This window comes from Chiloscyllium plagiosum, unplaced genomic scaffold (assembly GCF_037043375.1).
Source record: "Chiloscyllium plagiosum isolate Xiang-an unplaced genomic scaffold, Cpla_swu_hap1 HiC_scaffold_4, whole genome shotgun sequence".
In the NCBI taxonomy this organism is placed as follows: Eukaryota; Metazoa; Chordata; class Chondrichthyes; order Orectolobiformes; family Hemiscylliidae; genus Chiloscyllium; species Chiloscyllium plagiosum.
In genome coordinates this window covers 101,301,894-101,325,260 of record NW_028270142.1, presented here as the reverse complement: position 1 = coordinate 101,325,260, position 23,367 = coordinate 101,301,894, and the positions used below count along the sequence as shown (strand labels likewise).

At 42.1% G+C, this 23,367-nt stretch overlaps 1 protein-coding gene across 3 annotated transcripts in view; it reads left to right on the top strand.

Moving 5' to 3' along the window:
- gra (granulito) overlaps positions 1-23,367 on the top strand; it is a 98,616-nt gene that overhangs the window by 34,551 nt on the left and 40,698 nt on the right. For all 3 annotated transcript variants that reach the window (XM_087986525.1, XM_043688109.2, XM_087986526.1), the window contains exon 4: positions 11,111-11,184. In XM_087986525.1, coding sequence (XP_087842651.1) covers positions 11,111-11,184 — 74 coding nt within the window. The remainder of the gene's footprint in view (positions 1-11,110; positions 11,185-23,367) is intronic.

Genomic DNA, 23,367 nt, shown 5'->3' with positions numbered 1-23,367 from the left:
AACAGGTTATTAGAAAATATCCATTTGTTTACAGGACTTTGACTGTCACTGGCTAGCCCAGCTTTTATTGCCCAGCAGACAGATTAGATTAGATTAGATTAGATTCCCTACAGTGTGGAAACAGGCCATTTGGCCCAACAAGTCCACATCAACCCTCTGAAGAGTAACTCACCCATTTCCTCACATTTACCCCTGACTAATGTATGTAACACTATGGGCAATTTAGCATGGCCATTTCACCTGACCTGCACATCTTTGGACTGTGGAAGGAAACCGGAGCACTGGGAGGAAACCCACGCGGATGTGGGGAGAATAAATGTGCAAACGCCACACAGATAGTTGCCCGAGGCAGGAATCAAACCTAAATCACTGGCATGAGTCAAACATAGGTAAGGATTGGTGGGTTTTTATTCAAAATCATGGCCTCTATTGAGTTGGCATTTAGTTCTAGATTCTTTTACTGAATCCACCAAGGAGGGATTCAAACCCATATACCCAGAACACTAATGTAAGGATGTATTAGCAGTCCTACCTGCCTATCTTCTTTTCCACCTATCCACTCCACCCTCCTCTCTGACCTATGATCTTCATCCCACCCCCATCCACCCATTGTACTCTTTGCCACCTTCCCCCACCCTCCTCCCTGACCTATCACCTTCATCCCCATCCCCACCCCCACTCACCTATTATACTGTATGCTACTTTCTCCCCACCCCCACCCCCACCCTCCTATCATTTATCTCTCCACCCTTCAGGCACTCTGCCTCTATTCCTGAAGAAGGGCTTTTGCCCGAAACATCGATTTTACTGCTCCTCGGATGCTGCCTGAACTGCTGTGCTTTTTCAGCACCACTAATCCAGAATCTGGTTTCCAGCATCTGCAGTTATTGTTTTTACCTATGTATTAGCAGTCTAGGGAAATTACCACATTGCCACAATCTCCCCATAATGTCACCTTGTGGTATAGTTTGTTCTGAAAGTAATTACTGGTACCACAAGTTTTGTGTAATTAATAAAGTTTTAGTCTATCCATTGTCATTTGCCATTCCCTAGCCTTGATGGTTAATGCAGAAAGACTATGGCTTATGGTCCATGACTGCTTTTGCATTGAAATCTCCTATTGGATAAGGAGGTTCTGACTTAGGTAATTCTGCTGACAGCAGTGTCAAACTCAGGTGGTCTTTTGTCTGTGCAGTGGACGTTGGAACTTTGTGAATATTTATGTTCTATCATTGAATCCCAGCTATCAACATTCTGGGGGCAACTGAACTGGACTAGCTAATATAAATATTGGCAGTAAGAGCAAGATATAGGCTAGGAATCATGCCACTTGAGAGCGCTGTCAATGACCCATATATCACTTTGATAGAGAGTAGACAGGCTGTTTAGCCAGATTGGAATTGACGGTATCACATTCAGGATAAGCCTAGATAGTTTTCCATATTGCTGAATAAATTATCATATTGTAGACGTATTCAGGTAGGTTGGTTTGGGCTAATTTTGGCACACAAGTCTTCAGTAGTATTGACAGTGTTTAGTACCTTCAAACATCTCGCTCAATTAATTCAATTTATCCCTTAAGTAAAGAACGGCATCTATGATGCTGGAGGCCAAGATGGATCATCTATCTGCCTGAGGATCAGGTAGGTTTTTCCCTTTTCCAGTTCTGTCACCACCTACTGTAGAGTCAGTTGAGTAGTTTTCCCCTTTCAAATTCTGCCAACTCTATCAGCAGTGCTGTTATCAAGCCACTCTAGGTGATGGCCATTCAAGTCCCTCAATTAGAGGAAGCTTATGCTCTTCCCACCCTCTTTTCTTTTTCCATTTGGTGCTCAATATGGAGGATTACTGGTTTGTAAGCTGAGGATGGTAGTAGGTAATAGTAGGAAGTTTCTTCACCCATGTTTGACCTGAATTTATGAGACTTCATGGGATGCAGACTCTTTGTTGAGAACTCCAGGGAAAATTTCCTGACTTTTTTTTCCCAACACCTGTGGTGGATTTTCCCCCTGCCTGTAGGACTGAGAATGATAGTATTATAGAACATAGAACATAGAAGAATACAGCGCAGTACAGGCCCTTGGGCCCTCGATGTTGCGCCGATCCAAGCCCACCTAAACTACACTAACCCACTATCCTCCATATACCTATCCAATGCCCTCTTAAATGCCCATAAAGAGGGAGAGTCCACCACTGTTACTGGCAGGGCATTCCATGAACTAACGACTCGCTGAGTGAAGAACCTACCCCTAACATCAGTCCTATATCTACGCCCCCTTAATTTAAAGCTATGCCCCCTTGTAATACCCGACTCAATACGCGGGAAAAGGTTCATACTGTCGACCCTATCTAACCCCCTAATCATCTTGTACACCTCAATCAAGTCACCCCTAAACCTTCTTTTCTCTAGTGAAAACAGCCCCAAGTGCCTCAGTCTTTCCTCATACGATTTTCCTTCCATACCAGGCAACATCCTGGTAAACCTCCTCTGCACCCGTTCCAATGCCTCCACATCCTTCCTATAGTATGGCGACCAAAACTGCACACAATATTCCAGATGCGGCCGTACCAGAGTCTTATACAACTGCATCATGACCTCAGGACTCCGGAACTCAATTCCTCTACCAATAAAAGCCAGTACGCCATATGCCTTCCTCACCGCACTATTTACCTGGGTGGCAACTTTCAGAGATCTGTGTACATGGACACCAAGATCCCTCTGCTCATCCACACTACCAAGTATCCGACCATTAGCCCAGTACCCCATCTTTTTGTTATTCTTCCCAAAGTGAATCACCTCGCACTTAGCTACATTGAATTCCATCTGCCACCTTTCTGCCCAGCTCTGCAGCTTCTCTATATCCTGCTGTAACCTGCCACATGCTTCCTCACTGTCAACAACTCCTCCGACTTTCGTATCATCCGCAAACTTGCTCACCCAACCTTCTAACCCCTCTTCCAGGTCATTTATAAAAATGACAAACAGCAATGGTCCCAAAACAGATCCTTGCGGAACACCGCTAGTGACGGCACTCCATGAAGAAACTTTGCCATCAACTACTACCCTCTGTCTTCTTCCATCCAGCCAATTCCTAATCCAAACCTCCAACTCACCCTCAATGCCATATCTCCGTATTTTCTGCAGTAGCCTACCATGGGGAACCTTATCAAACGCCTTACTAAAATCCATATATACCACATCTACCGCTTTCCCCTCATCAACCTCCTTCGTCACCTTTTCAAAGAATTCAATAAGGTTTGTGAGGCACGACTTGCCCTTCACAAAACCATGCTGACTATCCTTGATCACATTATTCCTATCTAGATGTGCATAAATCCTATCCCTTACAATTCTCTCTAAGACTTTGCCCACAACAGAAGTGAGACTCACCGGCCTATAGTTACTAGGGCTATCCCTACTCCCCTTTTTGAACAAGGGAACCACATTTGCTATCCTCCAGTCTTCTGGGACTACTCCTGTAGACAAAGAGGACATAAAAATCAAGGCCAATGGCTCTGCAATCTCCTCCCTTGCTTCCCAGAGAATCCTAGGATAAATGCCATCAGGCCCAGGGGACTTATCTATTTTCACCTTTTCCAGGATTTCCAACACCTCTTCTCTACATACCTCAAAGCCATCCATTCTACTTATTTGTGCCTCAGTATTCTCATCGACAACAATGCCCTGTTCCTGAGTGAATACTGAAGAAAAGTATTCATTCAGTGTCTCCCCAATCTCTTCCGCCTCCACACGCAACTTCCCCCTACTATCCTTGACTGGACCTATTCCTACCCTAGTCATTCTTTTATTCCTAACATACCTATAGAAAGCCTTAGGGTTTTCCCTAATCCTATCTACTAAGGACCTTTCATGTCCCCTCCTTGCTGCTTTTAGCTCTCTCTTCAGGTCCTTCCTGGCTACCCTATAACTCTCAATCGCCCCAATTGAACCTTCACGTCTCATCTTGAGATAGGCTGCCCTCTTCCATTTAACAAGGGATTCCAATTCCTTATTAAACCACGGCTCCCTCGCACGACCCTTTCCTTCCTGCCTGACAGGTACATAATTATCAAGGACACTCAATAGTTGCCCCTTGAACAAGTTCCACATATCATTTACACTCTTGCCTTGGAGTCTACTTTTCCAAGCCACACATCCTAAGTCATGCCTCACCGCATCATAATTTCCCTTACCCCAGCTATAATTCTTGCCCTGTAGTACACACTTATCCCTCTCCATCACGAGTGTAAAAATCACCGAATTATGGTCACTATCCCCAAAGTGCTCACCTACCTCTAATTCTAACACCTGGCCTGGTTCGTTACCCAGAACCAAATCCAGTATGGCCTCACCTCTTGTTGGCCTGTCTACATATTGTGTCAGGAAACTCTCCTGCACACATTGAACAAACACTGACCCATCTAACGAACTTGAGCTATAGCTTTCCCAATCAATATCAGGAAAGTTAAAGTCCCCCATAACAACCACCCTATTACTGTCACTCATCTCCTGAATCACCTTCCCAATCCTTTCTTCAATGATTCTAGGACTATTAGGAGGCCTGTAAAAGACTCCTAACAGGGTGACCTCACCTTTCCTGTTCCTAACCTCAGCCCAAACTACCTCAGATGGCAAGTCCTCATCCATCGTCCTTTCCACCGCTGTAATACTATCTTTGACAAGCAATGCCACACCTCCCCCTCTTTTACCCCCACCTCTGACCCTACTAAAACATTTAAATCCCGGAACCTGCAACAGCCAATCCTGTCCCTGTTCTAGCCATGTCTCCGTAATAGCCACAACATCGAAGTCCCAGGTACCAACCAACGCTGCAAGTTCACCTACCTTATTTCGTATACTTCTTGCATTGAAGTATACACACTTCAAGCCACTTCCCTGTTTACAGGCACCCTCCTTGGAAATTGATGCCATGTTCCTCACCTCCCTACACTCCAGGCCCTGCACCCTGAAGCTACAATCTGGGTTCCCATGCCCCTGCCGAGTTAGTTTAAACCCCCCCCAAGAGCACTAGCAAACCTCCCCCCAAGGATACTGGTTCCCCTCAGGTTCAGGTGTAGACCATCCTGTTTATAGAGGTCCCACCGTCCCCAGAAAGAACCCCAGTTATCCAAAAACTGGAACCCCTCCCTCCTGCACCATCCCTGAAGCCACGCATTTAATTGTTCTCTCTCCCTATTCCTCGAATCTCTATCACGTGGCACGGGTAACAAATCAGAGACAACAACTCTGTTTGTTCTAACTCCAAGCTTCCAACCTAGCTCCCTGAAAGCCTGTCTAACATCCTCAGCACTCCTCCTACCTATGTCGTTGGTGCCAATGTGGACCACGACTTCGGGTTGCTCCCCCTCCCCCTCCAGGACCCGGAAAACACGATCAGAGACATCACGTACCCTTGCACCTGGGAGGCAACATACCAAACGTGAGTCTCTCTCGTTCCCACAAAACCGCCTATCTGTGCCACGAACTATCGAGTCCCCAATTACTACTGCTCTGCTCTTCTTCACCCTTCCCTTCTGAGTAACGGGGACAGGCTCCGTGCCAGAGACCTGAGCCCCGTTACTTACCCCTGGTAAGTCATCCCCCCCACAAGTATCCAAAACGGTATACTTGTTCTTGAGGGGAATGGCCGCAGGAGGTCCCTGCACTGGCTGCTTCCTCCCAGTCCCCCTCACTGTCACCCATCTATCTGCCATCTTTGGAGTTACTACTTCCCTATAACTCTGATCTATGACCCCCTCTGCCTCCCGAATGATCCGAAGTTCATCCAACTCCAGCTCCAGTTCCCTAACACGGTCTTGGAGGAGCTGGAGATGGGTGCACTTCCTGCAAGTGTAATCGGCAGGGACGCCGATGGCATCCCTCACCTCATACCTGATTTTTAAAGGATTTTCCCTTCTCAGTGTCCTGGTGGATTTTGCTGGTATCTAAAACACGTCCATTCTTCAAACCTACTACTTAGAATATTTAAACCTCTACTTTTAATCTAATACTGCACCATATTTAATCTCCTTCGCAATTGAATTGAATTTGTTGTCATGTGTACTGAGGCATAGTGAAAAGCTTTGTCTTGCGAGCAATACAGGAGGATCACAAAACCATGGATGTAGCTTTCTCATTGAGTTTTTATTTTTCAACAATGTATTTTTTTGTTGAATTATTTCAATGTTTATAACATGTTACTCTTTATTTTCCATCCTACCTTCTTATCTGTACACCCAATTAACCCTAGCCAGCTCAACACTCAACTAGATAAATGATTTTAATTGTGATTGAAGTTTGCCTTTTGCAGATTGTGTGGAATTTCTGTATTATGATCATTATTTCCCAGTTGATTTTTTTTTGCTATAACTAACTGTGACTCTTGCACAATACTAGATCTAACCTAATCTCCACCCAAGATTGTTAATGCAAAAACAAAACTATTGTCTGCCAGCTCTCCATAGGAGCTATTTGTCTTATGTCATTTGCCCACGTACCCATTGCACTTTTAGATAATGAATATCCTCATGTGCTTCAATTGAACATGCCTCTACCTTGCTCTCAGGCAATGCATTCCCAATTCCTTAATTTTTGCCAATTTCCTTAGATTTATGACACTTTGTTCTCAATCCTTCAAGGGAACATTTCTTCCCTTTCTGGTCTGCTGAGACCCCTCATGATTTTTAATACCTTTGAAATCTCTTTCAACCTTCTCTTAACCCAGGAATACAAATCAGTCTTCTCCAATATATCCACATAATTAAGTTTCTCATTTCTGGAAACATTCTAATGATTTTCTGCACGCTGCCATCACACATTTCCGAATGTGTGACATCCAGAACTGGATGTAATACTCTAGTTGAAGCTGAATCAGTGTTCTGTATAAGATTAAAACTTCACTGCTTTAATGCTTTTTTTCCCCCTGTTAGTAAAGTCTAGGATACTGTGTTTTGTTAACTGCTCTATCAACCTATTCCTTTACTTTCCTAAAGATGCCATGACAAGTTATTTTGTATTCTGAGGCTGCTGCAACTTTTGGTATGATGATGGCTGATCATCCAAATTAGGAGACTGTTCCTGCTTTCTCTCATTGATCCCCTTTGACCCAAGAACTGTATCTAATGTCATTTTAAAAATATTCAAAGTTTTGGCCTTAACCCCTTTCTATGGAGGAGAATTCCATAAGCTAAATCATTCTCAGTGAAGAGATTTCTCCTAGTCTCAGTCCTAAATGGCCAGTTCTAAGACAGTGACTCTTGATTCTGGACTCCCTGGTCATCGGGAGCCTCCTTCCTGCTTTTGCCAGGTTGTCGTCAACATTGACTCTGGACTCCTTTCTTCCTGCATCTACTCTGTTATCCCTTCTAATAAGAGAGTTTCAGTGAGATTACAGACTTAGTTTCCTCATAGGACAGTGTCAGCTTTCCAGGAATTAATCTGATGAGCATATGCTACAGTCTCATTATGGAAAATATATCCTTAGATAATAGACTAAGACAATGCACCATACTCCAGTTATAATTTGATCTGGTTACATACATGTAAAACAAGACTTACTGGCTCCTTTACTCAAATCCTCTTATGACAAAGGCTAGCATGTGAACACAAATTAGGAGCAAGAGTAGATTACTGTGGCTGATCTGACTTCCACTTATTCCTTATTTTTACTTACTCCTTTGATTATCTTTATGTCTTAAAAATATTCAATGCTGCTCTGGCGTTTTAGCTTTTGAGGCAGTGAATTCCATAGAGTTACAGCCCTCTGAGAAAAAAAAATTCTCTTTACCTCTCAAATGGGCAACCCTTTTATTTCAAAAATAAAACCCATAGTTCCAGATTCTTCCATGAGAAGAAACATTCTTTTCACATGTATCCTGCAGTATTTGCATTTAACATACTATTTACCTTCGTAATTGCTTTCTGCAGCTGCATATTAGGTTATATTGACTTATGAACAAGGAAATCCAGGAACATCTCACATGAACTCTTCCCAAATAATTGCTCAAATTAATAGGGTTGTAAAATTGTAATGAAATACTCAATGCTCACAACAAAAATTGTATGAGCCTTTGTTCTTATTTTATTTAATGAGGTTTGGAACTGAGTGGTATCGGTGAACAGGTTCTTGGTTAGTGCAGCTTAAGTATTAAGCATTGCCAAAGTTACTTTACATTTTTTTGTTAGTAATTGAGAGTAGTTTTATGGGATTGATAATGGGGTCAGATTAATTTATTTCTGCTTTTTGTGGTCATAACATGGGCAATTCTTCACAATTGTTGGTGGGCATCCGTATTGTTCAGGAGCTTAGTAATCTTCATGGTACAGTACGTTTGTGATAAGTAGAATCATTTACAAAAGTGTTAAATGGAGCTTTGAGGTAGCTGATTAACCAACTATGTAACATAATTTGCCAGTACACACTGCCTAAAGAAAAAAAAAGTGATGCTGTAACTATATGAAAGATGTCTTATTTCTCTTATTGCTACGCTTTGCCCACTTTCGTGATCCATGCCTCAAAAGTGCTAGAAGTCACCCAGGGGGTCTTATTAGCCTCATACTGCATGGATAGTGTCTTGACATTTGCAAATCAATGTGGTTCTTGGACTTTTTAAATCACAAGAAGCAGCAGTTTTTCAGTGCCATCCATGCTGATGAAATCAAGAGCAGTGACATTCTTTGTTTTGCTTTCCAGCATTACGTATTTCAGCTGCAAAATTTAAGATAGTCTGGTTTCATCTGTTGTTTGAGTATGAACCAAGAGGTTCTTTTTAATTAGGATTTGGGTGAGACTATTATACAGCTTTCACTGAAGGCTTACCATGTTTTTACACTCTCACTAGCCTAATTCTGCTCTATTTGGTTGTCACTGCCACATGGCAAACACGCGTTATTTCATTTCATTCCAGTTGCCAGTCCAGAACTTCAGCTTATCGGGCATTTTACTGCTAGATTTCCTATTCTGCCAGTGGGAGTGGTTGACAACTGGTATTTCAGGTCATCCGAATTTTAATCACCACAATTTCACAGTTTCACAATACTTTTGATTTGTGTGTGCTTACAATCCTATTGCTCTTCTATCCCATTTAGACTGTTACTTTAAGTAATATGTGCCCTCTTTATTTTTTAAGCAAAATGTAAAAAAACCTCATTTGTCACAAACTATTTGCAAATTATATACTGATTCTCCAAGGTTAATATTTTCTTGCAATTCATTTCAGTAAAATATTTCACATATACTTCAATGTTGTCTTGACTAGCACATCCGAGTTTATGTTTAGATAATGATAACTGATGATTAATGTTAGATTTGATCACCCACTCATCTGTGTTTATATAATACAGTTGTATGTGATACTTGTATCATTTTTGCATCCACTGTGAATTTATTCTTTACCAAGCAAATCTTTATGTATCAATTACACAGTTATACACTCATATACATGCTACTCTTGTAGCCATTTCCACTGTAATCATTACAAGGCATATCAGTGCATCTTTTGCAAAGCTCATCAGTTGTCATATGGAGATGTGGCAATAGTCTTGACCTTTGATGCTTTCATAAGCACTGTTTTAGCTAAAAAAATTCTGAATGATATTTGGGAACTTTCAACTGCTGGTTACCTATTTATCATCTAAGGTAAGGCCTCTTCGACTTCCCTCTGGAGTCATAACTGCCTGGGCTCTTGCCTACTCTTTCCAATAATTGAAAGTACTAAACCAGTTGAAAGAAATTATAAATTTGCTGAAAATCCTCTGCCTACTCAAATTGCTTTATAATTATATGTATATATTTAATTATGCTGTTGTTAAATTTGTGACATTCCTTGCATGATTGCTAAAGAAGTTAAATCCGATTCTAGTAAGAAGAACATTTGAGAGTGATTGCGCAGGACATCAAGTCAGAGTCTGACTATGGGATCAAGAAACCCTAGCAAAACTAGTGTAAATGCAAATCTGGGAAAATGCTCTTTGCTGTTTGGATTCATTCCTAGCACAAGAGAAGGTGGCTGTGGTTGTTGAAGATCAATCATTGCAGCCCCAGGACATCAGTGCAGGAGCTCCTTAAGGTAGTGTCTTTGGACCAACCATCTTCAGCTGCTTCATCAATGACCTTCCCTCCATCGTAAGTTCAGGATATCACTGATGATTGTGCAATGTTCAGCACAATTTACACTACTTCAGAATCTGAAGTGTTGCATGTCCAAATGTAAGAGATATGGATAACATCCAGATAAGTGTCCAGTAACATTCATGCCACACAAATGCCAAGCAATGACCATCTCCAACAAGAGATAATCTTACCATTTGATCTCTTGACATTTAATGACATTACCATCATTGAATTTCCCACTATCAGCATCTGGGGGTACTGTTAACCAGGAACTGAGCCACATAAATACTGTGTCTGTAATAGCAGGTCAGAGGCTAGGAAATTTGTGGCAAGTAATTCACCACCTGACAACCCAAATCCTGTCCATAATCTACAAGGCATGAATCAGGAGTGTGTTGGAATATTCTCATCCACCTTGGAGTGCAGCTCCAACAACACTTGATAAACTTAACGCCATGCAAGACAAAGCAGCCCATTTAATTGACATCACCTCCACCGGTTTTAAGGTTCATTCCCTTCACTGATGCACAGTGGTAGCAGTGGGCACCATCTACAACATGCAATGCAATAACTCACCAAGGCTCCTTTGACAATGTCTTCCAAACCAGCGACCTTTAACACCTCTTTAGGACAAAGGCAGATGTATGGAAACCCACCACTTTCAAGCCGCACGTGATCCTGACTTGAAACTATGTGACCAGTCCTTCATAGTTGGTGGGTCAAAAACTCAAAATTGCCTTCCAAACAAACAGCATTGGATTTTCATACACCCAAAAACTATAGCGGTTTAAGAAGGCTGCTCTCCAGGACAATTTGGGAGGAGCAATAAATGGTGGCTTAGCCAGCAATGCCCATATCCATAAGTAATAAAATCTATTAATTTCCAGTTCTTTAGTAATTGCATTCTCCAACTAATACTTTGCATGGAAATAAGATAATTCATTAAAAGTGTAGAAAATTTTATATTCGTAACCTGTTAATTTTTACTTTTCCATCAGATTCTGCTGTCTGTATTGATTACCTACCACCAGTTTTACATCAAAATGAAGTTTCATGGAGTGAAGAGAACTGGGTATGATCTATTTCATTTGTAAGATGCTTTTCTTTGATCCCATTTCTTGCTCAAGAGTTTAATTAATGTCTGCTTAACTTTTTAGAACTGAGAAGTGATGGAAGTGTTGCGCTTTTGTGGGTTATTGAAAAGGAGACTGAATGACCGTACTTTAATTTCTCTACCATAACAAGTTCTATTATTTTCAACTAATTGATTGTCACCACAACATTTATGTTGTTACTGATTCCTCAAAAAAAACCTCTCTCCCAACATTTGATGCTGTTGTCCCCGATAAAATCAAATATCTCTCACAGCGGCCATTCCCTCTGGTAGAGCCCTCATTTCTAATCCCACAAAAGAAAGATATGTGGGCTTAAAAGGATATAGCAGGCATTAGTTTAGTAGTTTAGTAATTTGCCACCACATGTGGCTAGACAATATAAAATCGTACTGCAAGCACAGATGAAGAGCAAAAGCAAAGGTCTGTGATCAGGTAGAGGGAAGAAAAGATTAAATAACTCAGGTATGTGGTGATGAGTTTAACAAAAGTCCAAAATTTGTGTTTTTTTTACCAATAACTTGGTAACATGTTTATTGCTTATTCTCTCCGGTCCTCCATCCTATTTTACACCTTGCTTTTTTTGTTCTGTCTCACCTTACAATTTTCTAAGGTTTCTCAGGCCCAGCGTGGACTCAGTCTTGCTCCAGCATCCCTCCTGTGCTCCTTCATACTCTGCTGCACTCTCTTTGTTTATGAAATCCATCAAACAGCTTGCCTGATGCTATTCTCCCCAATGTAAAACTTCCTGTTCCAGTTCCATTGTTAACATTTCTCTTCCTCCAAAGATTATCTCCTCTTTTTAAAATTCTGTCATAATCACCCGCTCCTCAATGTTTGGAGTCTTTCGTTTCTTCTGAGTTGTAAATTTGCTCACAAGTCTGTGTGACACTGTATTAAATACATTTAAGAATTAATTGTGTATCATGTCAATAACGTTATACTCTTCAACTTTCACTCTTCACCAAAAAGCTCCAGGTTAATTAAACACAATTTATAACTTACTGGTCTTAGACAGCATGTATCTTTGCTTAATTAATACACATTTGCTGAGGTAACTAGAACTTCGTCCCCAATTATTCCTAGAGGTTGCCAAAGTTAACCTGACAGATGTGTAGTTGCTGGGCTTATCTTTACAACTTCATCAAATAAAGGTAAAATTTCTAATTCTTCAGCTTCTTGCACCTCTTAAGTCTAACGAAGACTGAAAGATTGTGATTAGTCCTTCTGCAAATTTCATTCTTTCTCACTTCCCTGATCATCCTGAATGCATTTCATTTTGAGCTGATCTCTAAAGACTTCAAATTCAGACACCCTATCAAATGCCTTTACCGGATTCATTTAAAATTCTTCATGTATCTGAATGAGCTTCTCTTGAACCAGATCCTCTCTTGGCAAAGACAGATCTAAAATATTCATTTAAGACTTCAGCTCTGTACCTTGCCTCTATACCTAAATCTCCTTTTAACCACCCCTTAACACAACGAGTTCCAAACTGCTATCATCCTCTGAATAAAACAAACATTCTCTTCCCCTTTATCTTCTGCCTGTTAAATCTATGCTCCCTGATTATTAACACCTGTTCTTATGGAAAGGTGCCTCCTGATCCAGCCTACCTATATCCCTCAATCTTATACACCTCCATAAAGTCTGTTCTCAATCACAGCCTATCCAATCATTCCTCATTCAGCTCAGGCAGCATCTTGGTAAATCTCCTTTAATGAGCAAAATCTTCCCAATGACATGACCATCGCTACATTTAGTATTTCAGTTGTGGCCGAACCAGCATTTTACATAGGTCCAGTATAATCTCTGTGCTAATGCTTCCTGTGTCTTGACTAATAAAGTTCATCTATTCCACGTGTTATCTTAACACCTTATCCACCTACCTTGCTCACATCAAAACCATTTGGTACCCACAATAAAGTCTTTTGATCTTCACAATTTTTCTTTATTCTACTATCCATATTTTCATCCCATGCCTTGTTAGCTGTCTGCAAAAGCATTCCTTCACACTTTTTTGGGCTAAATTCCATTAGCTGCTGCTCTAGACACCTGACCAGTGAGTTGATATCGTCCTGCAGTTTAAAGCTATTCTCCTCACTATTTTTGTGCCATCTCCTCCAAATTTCTTGATTTTTTAACCCTCTACATTTAAGTACAAATCATTAATGTACACCAAAAAGCAGCATGGCCTCTCAATACTAAGTCATGCAGAATCCTGCTGAAAACTGACTTCCAGTGATAGAAGCATCTCTCCATCACCACCCTCTACCTCTTTTGAATCTAGCATGCCTTAGATTCCATGGGATCAGACTTCCTTAACCTGTCCGTCATGACGTGACCCGATGCTTAGGAAAAAAACTTGGCCAAGTCTATGCAGACCACATTAACTGCATTACCTTCATTAACGCCCCTGGCTACCTCCTCCAAAGAATTGATCTAATTTATCAAACACAATCTTCCCTTAGAATAATCAGGGATAATCAGCATGGATTTTTTGCATCTAGACTTGCCTGTGACTTTCTCTTGGTCTGTTTCTTTCCCTTTTTAAAAAAATAATGGGACACTGTTTGCAGACCTCCAGTCCTCTGTCACCTCACCTATGGCCACAGAGGGTTTGAAAAGTCCCCTGATATCTCCTCCCTTGCCTCCCTCAACAATGTGGGATACTTCTCATAACAGATTTATCCATTTTTACTTCTGTTGACATGCCAGTACTTCCCTCTCTCTCTATTAATTATTCCTAACATTCCATAGTCCCCCATCTTGATGTCTGTATCAGTGACATCCTTTTCTATTGTGAAGGCTGATGCAACGTATTCATTGAAAACTGTGTGCACTTCTTTTGGGTCCACACACAGCTTGCCTCTATGGTCCTTAATGGGCTCTACACTTTAACTATTTAAAAATATATAGATAGCAAAAGGAAAACAGTTTTCATTTTTCCTCCCTGTCAATATTTCCTCTTGCTGTCTTAGTTTTCCAAATTTTCTTTTTAACTTCTCCCCTGCATTTTTTTTAAGTCCTTTAGGATCTCTGCCATTTTGAGCCCTCAGTATGTGCCACGATCTCTCTTATTCCTAATTCCAACCTTGATGTCTCGTACACATAGGATTCTCCAGTCTTTGTCCTACAGTTTGTCTTCACAGGAAGATATTTACCCGGTATGCTTGCTATTTTCCTCCTCGAATGCCCGTCATGGTTCTGAAACCGTATTTAATTCTGTCTACTTGGGCCAAATCTTATCGTAGATTTCTTGACATGTATTTAGGAGAGCTTTTTATGTCAACATATAGATGCACCTGCAAGGGACTGTGTAGTGCTAGACCTGAGTCTGGGGAGTGAAGCCTGTTCAGGTATTTTGTGGTGCCAGTGGGAGAGCATTTCAGTGATCGTGACTACACATAGTAAGTTGGGTTTGTTCTGAAAAGGAAGAAAAAGGAATGGCCTTTCCAAAGCAACAAAAAGGTTTTGAATTGAGAGAAGACAGTTTTTATTAAAATAAGGCAGAATGTCACAGGATTCCTAGTCTGGGAACAGCTGCTTGAGGGTAAATCCACAGCAAATGGGAGGTATACTAAAAGGAATTGGGGAAAAGTACAAGCTCAACGTCTTCCCTTTTAGGGTGAAATGTAGGAGCAACAAGACCAGGGATGTCAAAGAATATTCAGAACTGTATGAAAAGGAACAGAGGGGCATATAACAGGTCAGAGGGAGCCAATCAACTGAGGCCCTAATGGAACATAGGACTCTGTCCCGCCCATACATTTTAAGGAAATAATTAAGAGAACAAAGAGCAGACATAAAAAAAGCACTGGTGGGCAAGATTAGGGAGAAGAAGAAAAAAAGTGAAGACTGCAGATGCTGGAGATCAGAGTAGTGTGTGGTGCTGGAAAAGCACAGCAGGTCAGGCAGCATCCGAGGAGCAGGAGCCACGATGTTTCAGGCATAAGCCCTTCATCAGGAATAAGGCTTGTGGGCTGGGTGGCTGAGAGATAAATGGGAGGGGATGGGGCTGTGGGGTGGTGAAGGTAGCTGAGAATGCGATAGGTAGGTGAAGGTGGGGGAAGAGGATAGGTCAGAGAAGAGGTTGGAGAAGATTGATGAGAAGGACAGGTCAAGAGGGTGGTACAGAGTTGAAAGGTTGGGATTAGGATAAAGGTGGGGGAGGGAAACTGGTGAAATACACATTCAATCCCATGTGGTTGCAGTGTCCCAAGGTAGAAGAGGAGAGGCGTTCTTCCTCCAGATGCCAGCTGGTTAGGTTTTGGCAATGGAGGAGGCCCAGGTCCTGCATGTCCTTGGTGGAGTGGGAGAGGGAGTTAGTGTTCAGCTATAGAGTGGTGGGGTTGCTTGATGGGGGTGTCCCAGAAATGTTCTCTGAAATGATCTGCAAGTTGGTGTCCTGTCTCTCTGATGTAGAAGAGACTACTTCGGGTGCAACTGATACAGTAGATGACACCTGTGGAAGTATAGGTAAATTTCTGTCTGATTTGGAAGGATCCTTTGGGGCCTTGGATGGAGGTGAGGAGGGTGGGGGGGGCAGGTGAGGGGCAGTTTTTGCACTTCTTGTGTTGGCAGGGGAAGGTGCCGGGAGTGGGGTGTGGATGGCCTCCTTCAAAGACTGCAGTTTCCCTCCAGTGTATCTCCTCCACTTCCCAGACCTCCCCCCTCAAATCCCATCCCTCCCAATGTGATGGGGACATAAACCCCCGGTCCTCACCTTCCACCCCACCAACCTCTGTATACATCGCATCATCCTTCGCCACTTCTGCCGCATACAAACAGACCCCAATACTAGAGACATATTTCCCTCCCCACCCCATCAGCATTTTAGAGAAACCATTCCTTCCGTGACCCCCTTGTCAGATTTGCACCCCCTGACCAGCATACACTCCACTCCTGGCACCTCCCCCTGCACCACAAGAAGTGCAAAACCAACGCCCGCTCCTCTCCCTCCTCCTCCTCCACCTCCCCCCCCCCCCCCCCCCCCTCACCTTCATCCAAGGCCTCAAAAGGATCCTTCCACATCAGACTGGAATTTACCTATACTTCCATAGAAAATGTCGTCTACTGTGTCCGTTGCACCCAAAGCGGTCTCCTCTACATCAGGGAGGCAGGACACCAATTTGCAGATTGTTTCAGAGGACCTCTCTGGGACATCTGCACTAACCATACCCCCCACCCAGTGGCTGAACATTAACTCCCCCTCCCAAAAGGAAACGTAGGCCCTGGGCCGCCTCCATCGCCAGCCCCATTTATCTCTTAGCCTCCCGGCCCACAAGCCTCATTCTTGATTAAGGGCTAATGTCAATGCTCCTGCTGCTCAGATGCTGCCTGACGTGCTGTGCTTTTCCAGCACCACACTCTACTATAAATGCTCTATTTGGGCTCAAAAAGAACTGCCAACCTCACGGATGCACTGCAGTGATGCCAGCTGCTGCTGAAGCTCAAAAGATTCCAGGTTCACATTCCTGTACAGGACCGGAGCACAAAAGTTGAGGCTGATACTCCAATCTAGTGCTGCAAATCTGGATTTTTTTTTTTTTTTTTTTTTGGGGCATTGTCTGCCCTTCTGTGTGTACGTAAAAGGTCCCATTGTACTATTTCAAAAGATGAATAGGGAAATTATTCTTGTCGTCCAGACCAACATTTATTCTTTAGAATCACAAAATTTATTTGCGGATCACATTGATGCTGTGAGTGCTTGTACATAAATTAGCTGTCCTTCTCTTTCTATGTTACATCTGTGATTGTAGTTCAAGAATATTTCATTGTTTGTATAGTACTGAGATGTTTGATAGCTGTGAAAGTGCAATTTAAATGCAAGTCTGCCTGTCTTGCCACAGTACCAAATTGGGCCTAATCAAATTGTGGTAATGACAACCCTCAACAACTCTGCACCATCTTCCAGATGGGCGGGAATGTACTTTGTTTCATTCTTATCCTGGCTACCATTAGATAGTAAACCCCTACTGTCATTTTCCTTTCCATTCTCTAAGCCAGGTTGTTCAGGATATTAGTATTATATTTGATTTAGATAAATACAGTTCATTTTGTACTCTCTTTATGACCATATGTTTCCTCCTGTAAAATTACTTATTATTGCCCACATGTCAGCTCATCTGCTGCTGAAATCCTCAAGTGTTTGTTAACTCTAGGCTCCTGCAATATATCCTCCATAAACTTGACGTAATCCAAATGTTGCCCATGTCCATGCTCGCACTTAGTCCTCTTCCTCTATGACTTCTTCAGTGACCTACATTTGTTCCTTTCTAAGCAATACAAAGTTGAAAAATTCAAATTCTTGTTTTTAAATGTCTTCATCTTTCACATCTCTATAATCTCCACTGAACTAGAAATCCTAGAGGGTTTTTAATGTTCATCTCATCCAGACTAATTGACCATCCTGATTTTAATTGTTCCAACATCAGTTGCCATATTTTCAACTATTGAACTCCCTACCAAAAGTGCTCCAACCCTTTCACTTTTTATTTTTTTTAAAAAAGTGTTCCATAAAGCCATGCCTCTCTGTCCAAGCTTTTGGTCATCTTTCTAATATCACATTGTACAGCTCAGTGCATAATCTTGCTTTGCAAATGGTCCTGCAAAGTATTAGGTTAAGTATAAGTTGTTCTGAATATTTCTAAAACTTTCTCATTTCACACACTTACCTGGATGGGTACAGCTCCAACAACACTCCAGACACTTGACACCATCCAGGACAAAGCAGCCCACTTGATTGGCACCACATTTACATCCATTTTCTCTACCACTGATGCTTAGTAGCAGCAGTATGTACTGCAAAAGATGTACTGCAAAAATTCAAAGATCCTTAGACAACACTTTCCAAACGCACAACCATCTAGAAGGGCAAGGGCAGAAGATACATGGAACCACCACCATCCACACATTCCCCTCCAAACCAGTCAGCATCCTAACTTGGAAATATATTGCCATTCTTTCACTCTCTTGCTGTATCAAAATCTTGGAATTCCCTCTCTAAGGGCACTGTGGTTCAACCGACAGCATGTTGGTTCAGGAAGGCCACTCACCATCATCGTTTCAAGGGCAGCTCAGCAAGGGCAATAAATGCTGGCCAGCCAGAAACACCACATCCTTGAGTGAATGAACAAAATAAAACCTTGAAAGCCAAACACTACTTGCAGACGTGGGCTATCCGTAGCATTTGCTTCACCCAAATGTGCTATTGAGATCTGTTTTGCTAAGGAAGACAAATTCTGAGCCAGGGTGTGAAGTTTAAGATTATGACTGAAACTTTGGTCATGGTTTATTTTGGGACCACTTTCACATTTGAAGGACTAATCTGTGAAGTCAAAGTGTGGTGCTGGTAAAGCACAGCCAGTCAGGCAGCATCCAAGGACCAAGAGAGTCGATGTTTCGAGCTTAAGCACTTAGAGTCAGAGTCATAGAGAAGTACAGCACGGAAACAGACCCTTCAATCTAACTCATCCATGCCGACCAGATATCCCAACCCAAGCTAGTCCCACCTGCCAGCACCTGGCCCATAATCCCCCCAAACCTTTCCTATTCATGTACCCATACAGATGCCTTCTAGCCTCCACCACTTCCTCTGGCAGCTCATTCTATACACATATCACCCTCTGAGTGAAAAAGTTGCCCCTTTGGTATCTTTTATAGCTTTCCCCTCTCATCCTAAAGCTGTGCCCTCTAGTTCCACCACCCCTAGGAAAAGACTTTGTCTATTTATCTTATCCATGCTCCTCATGATTTTATAAACCTCCGTAAGGTCACCCCTCAGCCTCTGACGCTCCAGGAAAAACAGCCCTAGCCTATTCAACCTCTCCCTCAAATCCTTCAATGCTGGCAACATCCTTGTAAATCTTTTCTGAACCCTTTCAAGTTTCACAACATCAGGAATCTGTGAAGTCAATATTTTAAGAAAAGCAACACGTTTAGTTGAAACTTGCCATCTTGCACTCACCAGAATAATTGCATAAATTACCATTTAATTAATTACCAAAAGCAAACAGCATTTACAGTGTCTGGTGGAAGAAGCTGATTAATTGGCAAAGGGACTGCAATTGTTAAAAACACTACCACAGAGTGCATCAGCTACTGATGACTGAAAGAATTACCAAGCTTTGCTTAAGTTTCAAAACATGCAGGTTTGACTTTGATTTAGACCGTAAGACAAAGATATAGGAGCAGAATTAGGCCAGTCAGTTCATTGTTCTGCCACTTGATCATGGCTGATAAGTTTCTTGATCCCCTTCTCTCTGTAACCCTTGATCCCTTACTAATCAAGAATCAATCTGTCTCTGTCTTAAATACAGAGAATAATTTAGCCTCCTTAGCCCTCTACAGCAATGCGTTCCACAGATTCATTACCGTCTGGCTGAAGAAATTCACAGAATCCCTACAATGTGGAAGTAGGCCATTTGGCCCATTGAGACCACATTGATCCTCCTAAGAACATTTCACTATGACCAACCTTGGAGTGCAGTTACTAGCGGTGTTCCGCAAGGATCTGTTTTGGGACCATTGCTGTTTGTCATTTTTATAAATGACCTGGAGGAGGGGCTAGAAGGTTGGGTGAGCAAGTTTGCGGATGATACGACAGTCAGTGGAATTGTTGACAGTGAGGAAGGATGTGTCAGGTTACAGCGGGATATAGATAAGTTGCAGAGCTGGGCAGAAAGGTGGCAAATGGAGTTCAATGTAGGTAAGTGTGAGGTGATTCACTTTGGTAAGAGTAACAAAAAGATGGGGTACTGGGCTAATGGTCGGATACTTGGTAGTGTGGATGAGCAGAGGGATCTTGGTGTCCATGTACACAGATCTCTGAAAGTTGCCACCCAGGTAAATAGTGCGGTGAAGAAGGCATATGGCATACTGGCTTTTATTGGTAGAGGAATTGAGTTCTGGAGCCCTGAGGTCATGTTGCAGTTGTATAAGACTCTGGTGCAGCCGCATCTGGAGTATTGTGTGCAGTTTTGGTCGCCATACTATAGGAAGGATGTGGAGGCACTGGAACGGGTGCAGAAGAGGTTTACCAGGATGTTGCCTGGTATGGTAGGAAGATCGTATGAGGAAAGGCTGAGGCACATGGGGCTGTTTTCATTGGAGAAAAGAAGGTTTAGGGGTGACTTGATAGAGGTGTACAAGATGATTAGGGGTTTAGATAGGGTTGACCATGAGAACCTTTTTCCACATATGGAGTCAGCTATTACGAGGGGGCATAGCTTTAAATTAAGGGGTGGTAGGTATAGGACAGATATTCGGGGTAGATTCTTTACTCTGTGAGTCGTGAGTTCATGGAATGCCCTGCCAGTAGCAGTGGTGGACTCTCCCTCTTTAGGGGCATTTAAACGGGCATTGGATAGGCATATGGAGGATAGTGGGCTAGTGTAGGTTAGGTGGGCTTGGATCGGCGCAACATTGAGGGCCAAAGGGCCTGTACTGCGCTGTATTTTTCTATGTTCTAACCCTCCCTACCCTATCCCTGTAACCCTGCATTTCAATGGCTAGAACAACTAGCCTGCACATCCCTGGAACAAAGAGCAACCAGTCCTCCTAATCTGCACATCTTTGAACTGAGAGGAAACTAGAACATCCAAAGGAAATCAATGCATTTTCCAAATTTCTCCTCACCTCAGTTCTAAAGTGTCAACACTTCACACTGAGGTTGTACCCTTGCATCCTAGTCTCGCTTCCTAATGGACACGTCTTCTCCACGTCCACTCTATCCAGGCCTGTCAGTATTCTGTAAGTTTCAGTCAGATTCTCTCCCCCCCCCACCCCCCGCCACCCTTCTAAATCCATTAAGTATAGGCAGAAACCTCAAATGCTCCTCAGATAACAAGCCCCTCATCCTGAGGTTAATTCCTATAAATCTCCTCTGGACCCCCTGTAATAGCAGAACATTCTTTCTTAAATACAGGCTCTCAATATTTAGCAACTGCACTTCCCAGGACCATAAGAAACTAAAGAGTTGTGAATACAGCCAGTCCATTATGCAAGCCATTGATTCCATCCATTGATTCAATCTGTACTTGCTGCCTCAGGGAGGCAGTCAATGTAATCAAGGACCCCTCCCACCCCAGTTATAATCTCTTTCAACCTCTTCCATCAGGCTTGAACACATGTACAAACAGATTCAAGAACAGCTTCTTCTCTGCTGTTAAGACTTCTAAATGAAGCTCTGAAATTTTAAATTTAATTTTGATCTTGCTCTTTGTGCACTGTTTTTGCAGTTGTAAAATTGTATTCTTTGCTCTGTTCTATTACCCTAATGCACATTGTATGATATGATCTGTCTAATGAGCACAAAACAAAACTAGGTACATGAAAATAAATCAGATTTTTAAAAATTGATGTGCAGGAATATGGAGAAAAGACAGGGATTGGCAATAGGTAATACAATTAATGTAGTAATGCTAGGCTGAATAGCTCACTTCTGCACCATAATGGTTGTGATTCTGTGAAGTAATTTGATAAGATTGCAAAAATGGTGAAAGTGATATTGTTGTGGTAGTGTTACTAGACTAGTAATCCAGAATGCAGGCTAATTCTCTGGAAACTTGAGGTCAAATTCCACTGCAGCAGTGGATGGAATTTAAATTAAACTAAGTAAACCTGGAATTAGAAACAAATCTCAGTAATGGTAATCATGAAATTATCACATTATAAAAACCCTTCAGCTCCACTAATACTCAAAGGAAGGCAGTCTGCTGTCCTTACCAGATCTGGTCTTGGACAATTCCAGGGCCCCAGAAATGTGGTTGATCTCAACTGCCCTCTGAAATGGCAGAGCAAAACCTTCACTTCAAGGCATTTGGGGACAGACAACTGTTGTCAGTGCTGCCACATTCTGTGAAAGAATACGAGAGACTTGTATGCATGAATATGAACAGGACTTAGTTGCAGCGTAGAATTGAATAGAAGAAAGCTGTTTGCACCATACATTTTCACAAAACAGAAGAATGCTGAACACATTTGTAATTTTTAAGAATTTAATTGAGTGGATTTAATTGACTCAACCAGATTGCTATGGGTCTGAAGTCTGATATGGGCCAGACCAGGTAAGGATGACATTTCCCAGCACTAAAGATTTTTTTCTTTTTGATGTTGATTAGACATTTATTTTCACATTCTTTATTAGATTCAAAATTTCACCATGTACAATTCAAACCCAGGTCCCCAGAACATTACCTGGATCTCTAGGTTATTAATTCAGCAACAACAACACCACGAGGCCATCGCCTCCCCTTGTTCATCCCTGCTCTTCTTTGACCTGTCAACTATATGTTTAGATTCAGTTTGTAAAGCACTGTTCTGCAATTTACAGTAATCTATTATTTCTTGATAATCACATTTGAGGAAGCTAAAGATGACTGGTGAAAGCATGGATTGGCTTGTCCCTCTCCTTTACATGTATATTTAATAATGATCCATAGTTATAGTACACATCTTTGACCATTCAGCAGCCATCCAGAGTCATCTTGGGGCTTCAGATATTGTAGGTAGTTTTCAACAGGATGCTGGAGCCATGGAAATTGCTAAACTATATCAGATTGATGCATATAGTTCCTGATAGAAACATAGAAAATAGGTGCAGTAGCCTGCACCACCATTTAATAGGATTGTGGCTGATCCTGTAATTTCAGCATCTCCCAACATAGAAAAGTGCACAGGCCCTTTGGTCCTCTATGTTGTGCTAGCCTTCTATCCTACTAAGATCAGACTAACCTATTCCCCTTCATTGTACTAACGTCCATGTGCCTTCCCAAGGGTCCCTAATGTATCTGACTTTACTCAGTGCGGTGGATACATAGAATGTACCGCCAGCAGTGGTAGTAAAGAATCTACTTCTGACATCTCCCCTAAACCTTCCTCCAGTCACCTTAAAATTATAAGGTGACGGTCATTTCTGCCTTGGGGAAAGTCTCTGGCTATCTACTGTATCAATACATGATCTTGTACACCTCTGTCAAGTCACATCTCTTCCTCCTTCTCTCCAGTGTGGAAAGGCCAAGCTCACTCAACCTCTCTTCATAAGATAAGCACTCCAATCCAGGCAGCATCCTGATAAATCTCTGCACCCAGTAAAGCTCCCACATCTTTCTTATGATGTGACCAGAACTGAACACACTATT